Below are 9,253 nucleotides of genomic sequence, written 5' to 3' on the forward strand. Positions count from 1 at the left end.
CCATTCTGGGAGTGCTTACCCAGGAGAAACAAAACTGAAATTAAAGAAGGCCTTTCTATGTGGCAAAGGCTAACTTTCTAGGGACAGAAGAAAAGATGGAGCATCAAGCCATTCCTTTCCGTGAACAGGGATGATTGTGGCCATGAAGGAGTTGGGGGTCCTATTCCTGTCTTTTTAGTTGGGGAAACTGAGGCCCCAGGCTGAAGTCATGGAGGTGAGAAGAGCATTTCTAGTATTACTAGCATCCTAGTTTATGATGGTTGGCTAGTGAAGACTATGACACAAAGATCCTGGTTTCAGCCCCATCCCAACCCAAGGTATGAGGAGTGAGAATGAACACTTTAACGGGCACCCAACGTATTATATTAGGCAAGTGGGTAATTCCCATGACGGTGATCCCCACAGAACTGTAGGTCTCACTTAACCCTGTTGAAGCCAACCAACCCTCTGAGGGAAAGCACTTTATAATAAGTACTTTATAATAAGGATCCCCCAGTGTCCACATAAAATCAGGTGAGTAGACACTATGGTCTCCCCACAGGTTGAGTCTGCTCTAACCAGCCACTGTATGTGTCCCCAATAATTTCTTTTTACTCTGGCCTTAGGCAGAGTTCTGTTCAGTGACTTAGTTAGGACAGACCCAAACATGCTGCTTTCTAAAGTATATAATCAAAAGAAAAAAAATCCCCACCCACCCACCCACCCCCCACCCCCACACCCACAGCAGCCACTCAAATTCTCCTATCAGACCAAACATCTACTAAACATTCCTGGACCCATTTCATCCATCTCTGGTAACTCACAAGCCTCCCAAAGTTGGCACTAGTAAAACTTTGAACCTTGCTCTATTACTGAGTGCAGCATTTGGGTGGTAGAATCTACGGCTCATTTCACCCCAATCGAAGAATTTCCTGGTCTTTTTTTTTTTTTATTGTGTTCTGTCACCATCTTAACATTCTCCACGTGTTATTATTAAAGACTCTCTTGACATTTAAAGCAGACGCACACTGACACTCAGTCATAGTCTAGGAATTCTAATGCTCCCAGAAGTTAGGCAGGATTTTTAAATTATGAAAAGTTAAGTGTCTTGCTTTTCAAAGAAGGACAGGAAAGGGAGAGACCTAGACGTTCTCACTTCTCTTCCTTGGCTCCAGACACAAAGCAGGGCAACGGGAGGCTCTGACGCTGTTACCCTAAGAGTTTGCACTGGGCTCTGAACTTGCTCATGGAGGGGCAGGAGGTGTTGTCAGGAAATGTCCTGAGCACTGCCTTGGATGGATGATATATTTGCCGAAGGCTGGGAAGCTGGTTGGGTCACAAAGAGCCCTGATAATGAGGAGGTAAGCACATGCAAAGTAAGTGATTCCTGTTAGCTTTCATGTCTACTTCAGTGACTGAAACTTAGGCACTTGTCTCTTGGCTGACATTTTCTTAGAGCTCTAAGCTCCTGAGGTAGATGATTTAGAAAACTTTGGGGTGATTCTGAGAGTCAATGTGCAAGTCTGCCAGGCTGCTCTGGAGAAAATTCCTAGAGATACGGGCCCAGTAACCATGATTTCAAGCCAGCCATTGACTGGGGGGGGGGGGTGCGTGGAGAATCCCATAGAGCCCTTTAGGCAATGCCCTGCAATACGGAAGCAGGGGCCACCAAGCTGAGTAGCCCTCCCCAGACCTTTGCCATTCAACACTGGCTTAGAACAAGTCAGCCTGCCCTTCCAAACAGCCTCGGTGAGGTGGGTTACCATAAATGATTTCTTTGACTCTAAGAAACACCTTTCCCAAGGTCAGGCTACAGGCATGATACATGTAATTACAAGGTTACACAAGCGCTTCAGAGGTAACAGGCCCATTCTCAGATGTTACATTTTTCCTTGGTAGCAACTACTCCAGAGTCAAGATGAAGGTTTGAGGAAATGAAGGAGATAAAGCAGCTAGGACCCCACCCTGTATACACATAAAGGAGTCAACAAGGGTGTCATTCAAGTGGTCTGGAGCTCCCTGGGGAACTAACTATAATGTCTCACCGGAAGTCTCTAGTAAGTAGATCACTTCCACAGACAGTGGACTGACACACTCATCCCAGTTTGCCCAAGTCTTTCCCATTTCCCAAGTCTTGTACAGAGGCAAGCCAACGGTGATGGCTGGTCGAGACACACTCATTCTTGTTAGACAGATGGATGGACAGTAAAAAGAACAAACGGATTCCGCTGCCAGTGTCATCCCTCAGCCTACGATCTGGGTAAAATCTCAAGTGGCTGTCTGGGGACTGACAGGTCCCCATGGCAAGGCCTCTGGCCTTCCCAGAACCCTGTCTCCACGCATGGAGAAAGAGGGGGCGTCAGCTGAGTCACCTGTACCCAGTGCTTTGCTTATCTGTATGCGGTCTGCTGCGGGCCAGGAGTGATGGAATGGAATAAATCTACGGATGAGCAAGAGCCGCCAGCCCTACTCCCTTCCTTTCCTTTCCTTTCCAAGTGAGGCAGAGCCGTCTCTGTGACTCCTTATCCTCTTGTCTACTTTAAAGACCCTTTAGAGAGTCTGCAGGCTGTGGGCTTAGAAAGTGTGTTAGGAACTTTTCTCCAGTCACATGATAAATGTAAGCCTCTCCAAATGTTTTCTTTACTTATGTTTTTTTCTACTTATTATTCAAAAGACATGATCTCTTGATGCATAAAGATATGGCAGCATCTCCGTATCGTCAACCTTCGTGCTTAGATGTTTCTGTTGTTGCTTTAGTGCTCGTCCTGGGGTTTGACCTCAGAACCTGGGCACACTATCCCTAAGCATTTTTTTTTTTTTTTTTTGCCTCTACCCAATTGAACCACAGCTCCACTCCTGGCCCTTTTGGTGGTTAATTGGAGATAAAAGTCTCCTGGACTTTCCTTCCCTGGTTAGTTTTGGCCCACAATCCTCAGGTCTCAGCTTCCTAAGGAGGATTACAGGTGTGTGAGCCACCAGGCGCCTGGCAGAAATGCATTTCTTAATACGACTCACATGTCCCTTCTCAGAAAACAACCTCTACTAAATTTGAGGGCTTCCTTTCCCCTGCGTTTCTGTGTTACCTTCCCTTCAGCCAGAAGGCTGAGAGTTTATAAACCTGACCCTGCACTTCAGTGAGTCCCTGGAAACTTGATGAATATGGATTTCAGTCCCTAAGCCCAGGTCTAGAGGAACAGCAGGGGTCTAACTATACTGGCTGGAGCTGGTGGGGGGGGGGAGGGAGGCAGTGGTAGTCAGTACTCACTTCTAGCATTTTCTAGTTCCTGTGCCTGTGTGGCTATGTCTTGAGGGGGGGCGGGGAGGGGGGATGGAGGAAAGGTTGTATATAGTTCATGATTTATGAAAGACCATGTATACTGACTGATGGAGGAACTTGCCTTCTCTCCAATTGCAGGAGAATCTATTTGAAGAGAACACTTCACAGACAACGTCTTAAAAATATACTCCCCGACTTGTGGTAAATCTGCACAGTAGTTTTAAGTTTCTGTGTACGGGGTAAGGAGCGCAAACAACTTCTCAGGTCAGAGGAAGCCGTTCACTCCATCTACTCCACTGGTATAATAATTTAAGAATTTTGCCTCTGCCTTTTTCAGAACAAAATAGAATAAGAAACATTCAACACAAACTAGGCATGCTCCTTGAGAGGTAGAAAGCGGCAGGATCACAGTTTTAAGGCCAGCTTGGGCAAAAAGTGAGATCCCTATCTCAATGAATGAAAAGCTGAGTGTGGTGATGCATCCCTGTCATCCCAGCTACACAGATGCGTATGTGACAGGATAAAAACTACACATGACGTCGCCTTAGATTTTTGTGTAATGGGAATGTCTATGAAAGTCTTGAGCTTCTGAATCCGGTCGTATGTTAAGCATGGGGGGTATTGGGCAACTGTTAACTACTAGCTAGATTTCTGCTTTCCCCACATTTCACCACTCCAGTCTCAAAGGCTCCCTCTACCACCATCCAAGAACTACAGTTTGAACTCAGCCTCACATTAACTCAGCTTTGTGTGTGTGTGTGTGTGTGTGTGTGTGTGTGTGTGTGTGTGTGTGTGTGTGCATGCGCTCATGCTGGATTGGTACTCTACTACTTGAGTCATGTCTCCAGCCCTACCTTTGGCTGGCTCTTTTGGAAACAGGATCTCTCAAACTTTTCTGCTTGGGTTGGCTTTGAACAGTGATCCTTCCCATCTCAGCCTCCTGAGGAGCTTTTGAGTTTGGTTCAAGAACTGTATCACAGACATATGAAGGCACACATCTCTAGCCACTCTCCTCTAAGACCCAGTGGTTAATTTCTTTCTACAGTCATCTAATTGTTTAAGGGAGGTGTCATCACTAATGGTCTAGGGATATACAGCGCCTTCTGTTTTGGGCCAGGGGTAGTGGCTGGGACTCAGGTGCTAAGTGGAGACACATTAATACACAGGGTTGTGCTCTGGTAGCCTTTACCACCTTGCAAGGGTGGAGGGGCTGACTCATTGACCTCCAGGTTCTCCTGCTGGGTGCAGTAAGACCGAATTGGTGTTCACCTGGTGTGTTTGTATGGTCGGGCATGTGTGTAGCCTCTACCCATACATAGAGCAGAAGCGTGGGTGAGCTCTGGGCAGTGGGTGAGCAACTGTGAGAGACCGAAAGCAGGCTATGGGAGATGTTCCCAACCTCACTTCGCTTCCCTGTCCTGCTCAATGGGGCATAAATTTTTCACCTTCAAGTGAATGAATGATAATTTTAGAACCACACCTTGCAGGTTCAGAAATTTCCTGGACTGGGAAATGCTTTGCTTAAGGAAAAAGCAGTGGCTGAGATTAACTTAGGGCCTTGTACAGACCAGCCATGCTAGAGCATGGGGCACCCCTAGCCTGTAGGTAAGAGAACAGAGGGAGATGCCCATAGGAAATTGCCACAGGAAGGGCATCTGAGCACAACTTTGTCTCCCCCATGTATTCCTGAGGCTCTGGGTACCTGCTACTGGGGAAGATTTTATATGTATCATGACCCTGAGTTAAGAACATTGAAAAGTACATTTCCAGACAAAGGTGCCCAACATTGTAAACGTGACAGCACAAACATGGAAATGTTGAACTTTAAGCAAGAAGCTGTGCAGAAATAAAGCTTGGAGTCTAGCTATATCTTGTCTCTCAAATGACCATAAAGGTGCTAGGCCCTGCAGTCTCTTTTAGGATTCTGATCTCAAGGCCTTGCACTTTCTACATAAGTGCTTTATCTCTTGAACCACCCCCCCTCAACGGTCTCTCCTCTAATTCTTGGTAAGAGTTTCTCTCAATTCTGTATCTCAAGACAAGGATTCTTCAAATAATAAAAACGGAAGCTAAGGACAAGAGCACACAGCAAATCATTTAACATAGCATACATGAGGCCTCAGGTTTACTGTCAAGTAGCACAAAAACAACACACACACACACACACACACACACACACACACATACACACACACACACCTCTCAATGGCCACATTTTCCTACAAATTTTGTCTAATTAAATAATAAGTAATGGGGTGGTGTTGCCCCTTAAAGCAGTAGAGTACTTGCCTTGAGCAAAAGAGCTCAGGGGCAGTGACCAGCCTGGAGTTCAAGCCCTATGACCGACCATTAAAAACAAAACAACACAAAACAAAAAAACAACAAAAAGGACCCACAAACACTAATGATTAACATCTGTTAATCCTCAGTTGCTTTCTCGGATTGACCCTCTTAGGCTTTAAAAATTTTTTTTAAAATGAATCCACTGGTGTCAGCTAGCACCAACTAACAAATGGACAGTTCCACTGTAAAACCATTTTGAGGACCATGTTTCTTGAATGAAAGAGGCTTTATTCCCTGAATCACTATTATCCTTTCTGGTGACTCAGCAAGCCTCTTCTACGTAATAGCTCCTTGGAAAATGTTTTCTACATGAAATGAATGTATAGCCCTGGGCCAGCCTTCTACAGGCCCCAAGATTGGCAGGCACTGTCACAGGAGGCTGCTGGTGGGTTATCTGACAATGTGGTCCCTGGACAGGTTTTATATATCATGAGTAAGAAGGCAGAGGCCTGAAGGGGCCAGAGATACTTTGGGCAGCCAGAAACTTAAAGGAAACAACTGGCTAATCATGTCATACAGATTGTTTCTTTTCGTTCTCCCTCCTTACCAGGGGTTGTTTGGAAAACTTCCTTAAGAGTCAGATCTAAGTTTTTTCAGCTTTGCAGGGTATAACGGGGAAACTGGTGCAAATACCCATCTCTGCCATTTTAGTGTGAAAACAATCATAGATCATTAGTAAATGAATCGGCAGGGGCACAGCCGTGTTTCAATATAACTTGCTATATGGGCAATGAAATCTGAATTTCACATAATTTTCATTGATCATGGAACGTTACTCTTCTTTTGTTGATTTATCCCAACTAGTATTCAAAAATTTTCTCAGCCCATATCTGGCATTGTTTACTAACTCTTCCTAAACACTTGCTAAACACTATTACTGATACCAAGTCTTTCAGGATGAGAAGATGTGGAACCCAGCAGAACAAGCCAGTTCTGTCTTCTACTAGAATAACTATCAAGCAAGAAGTATAAAAAAGTACTGTGAGAAGCATTGCAGGTGAGTACTACATCGTGACTTGTGACCGTATCATCTTTATTTTCTATCATCTCCTGGACAACCTGCCTTAGTTCTGATTAATGATGAAATCTGTGAATACATGAGTGACACAAATAATCGAGGAATGCTCCTGTGTCAGCCTATCAATCTATTCTCCTTCCAGGCCACACTCACTAAAAAACTTCAGCAAAGCTGCCTGACTAACCCTGACTTGCTGATGGACTCACACCTCGGTTTCCTCTCACCTTTGTGAAGAATAAACAAAAATTACTAAGATAGGTACTCAGATCCTGGGCAAATCCTTGCCTAGTATACCTTGGAAAATCCTGCCAACTCTGCTAAACAATCTATTCAAGTTAATTCTGAGAACTTAATTTAAAATCCAATAAATAAATACAAAAGCATGCATTGCTTTATAAATACCACTCCCATTATCTGCATACCCACAGAGCAAGGGCCATGAGTTGGTTGGGTGCCACTGGTTCATGCCTGTAATCCTAACTACTTAGGAGACTGAGATCATAGGATCCAGGTTTGAAGCCAGCCCAGGCAGGAAAATCCCTGAGACTCTTATCTCCAATTAACCACTAGAACACCGGAAGTGGCACTGTGGCTCAACGTGGTAGAGTTGCTAACCTTGAGCAAAAAAGCTCAGGACAGTGCCCAGGCCCTGAATTCAAGCATCATGACCAACTAAAAAAAACAAAAAACAAAAAACAAGAAACAAAAATCTCACAAAGAGCCATGGGCTCAAGGGCTTACTGTGCTCTGACTATATTTGAAGATGATGTTAAACCTACCACTTTATCTTCTCCAAAAACATGTTGAATTTAAAGATGTTTCCAACGACTTATATGTAAATTGGAGGCTTTTATGATGTATTCTTTCCTTGCATAAACATGTAATTGTCCTAATAAGTTTATACTCAATAGTTCGAATGGAAAATATTAACAAGCTCGGGACAATAACTTTTGAGGAAAATTCTACAAAAAATGCAATTTCTCATATACGATGATAACTAGTTTTTTTTTTAAATCCTTTCTATCTTGAAAAGTCACAACAAAAAAGTTTAAGTGTGTTTGGGCTGATTTTTCTCTGCAACTATTTGAAGCCGTAAATGACTTAACTCAGTAAAATTCCAAATGTAATTATCTTCTGTACTTAGCCTAGGGCCCTCCATATATCTCGGCATTGCTGTCTTGCATACCAAATAGGCTTTCCGATGGCTGGTACCAATATAATGTACAACATTGTTTTAATTTCCCCGAGTCGGCTAACCTCTTGCCTACACTGAACCAGCCAGAGGAGGAAGCTGGGTGAGTCACTGAGCACTCAAAAGCATTCTGGAGCTGGGTTGCATAAATGGGGTTTGCGAGGTCGGGCTTTTGCAACTGTACATTTTAATCATCTCCATTTCTGACCCAATTTTAACTTTTAGAAACTAATTTTCTATTAATTATGCCAGAAAGGGGATTACTGTTGAAATGTGGTGGCTTATCAACAAGTTAAAACCGGAAGTGGAGCCACATTTAAAAAAAAAATGCCCCCAACTCTCACAAGGCTCATTCTCCAGGGAAGTCTGCATCCGTTTCTTTTCCCTACTCCAAAAGGAGATCCAAGGCTTTCTGGGCACCATAGTATTTATTGTACACGAAGTATTTACAGATGCACATTATATGTATTATGTATCTTGATTATATATGCATGTATTTAAAACAGTAAACTCTCTATTGAGAGTTCAGGGATGGAGAGAAAGGACGATAGTGAAAAATGTAGGTAACACCATCAATATACCTTCCCCTGTGACTTTGGAACACATGCCTCTAGGTGTGCCCCGTTACCCCCGACCCCTGCCTTGGTCTCACAGATTTGTTCTCTATCTATTCTCATTCATTCCCTCTCTCTCCCAGGCTGGTCTCCAAAAATCTAGTTTAATAACACAAACAACTTCAGGGACTTGCACCAATACAGAGAACCAAGTTGAAAGGAAAAGAGAGAAATGGGCAAGGGGTTACGGGGAGGACAAAGGAGACAGAAAAGCCCAGGGTGGTAACTGAGCCATTGCTGAATCTATAGGCATCTAAGCAGCAGTTCCAGCCCGAACTGAGGCTGAACTTAACCCAGAAAGTTAAATAAAATTAAATTAAAGTTAATAATAATAAAAAGGCAACAATAAACTTTGGACATTCCATTGAAGAACAAGTACATAGGGACTCTTACAGAACACTACAGAAATGTGGAGGTGAGGAATACTGGGGTAATATTAAAAATAAAGGTGGCTTTACCTGTAGCTCTAACTGCTGTACAACCTGCATTTGTACTCTACATTGAGCTGTACTTCTATCGTCCAGCGCATGCTCACTGTTGAGATGTCTGTAACAATACACAGAAAACCATTAAGTGAGATGGAGAAACAAAAAGGAAAATATAATTTACCAGGATGTTTAAGCACAAGCTGGGGAGGGAGAATACTACCAGGACACAGTCTTGTAGAGGGTGGCTGATCCTCTCCCCTCTCTCCACTTGTGGCTTGTCATTCCATACAATTGGGCCCAATGGGATCCCCAAGCTATGAGTCTTCCAGGGAGAAATTCTACCCAGCATCCAGAGAACAAACCATTTATACTTATGAGAAAACTGAAGAGGTTCTGGTGCAT

At 43.7% G+C, this 9,253-nt stretch overlaps 1 protein-coding gene across 9 annotated transcripts in view; it reads right to left on the reverse strand.

Moving 5' to 3' along the window:
• Foxp1 (forkhead box P1) overlaps window positions 1–9,253 on the reverse strand; it is a 645,990-nt gene that overhangs the window by 33,852 nt on the left and 602,885 nt on the right. For all 9 annotated transcript variants that reach the window (XM_070018961.1, XM_070018960.1, XM_070018954.1 and 6 more), the window contains one exon: window positions 8,882–8,969. In XM_070018961.1, coding sequence (XP_069875062.1) covers window positions 8,882–8,969 — 88 coding nt within the window. The remainder of the gene's footprint in view (window positions 1–8,881; window positions 8,970–9,253) is intronic.

The sequence above is a fragment of the Dipodomys merriami genome, unplaced genomic scaffold (assembly GCF_024711535.1).
Source record: "Dipodomys merriami isolate MVZ:Mamm:240054 unplaced genomic scaffold, mDipMer1.0.p SCAF_13, whole genome shotgun sequence".
Lineage (NCBI taxonomy): Eukaryota > Metazoa > Chordata > Mammalia > Rodentia > Heteromyidae > Dipodomys > Dipodomys merriami.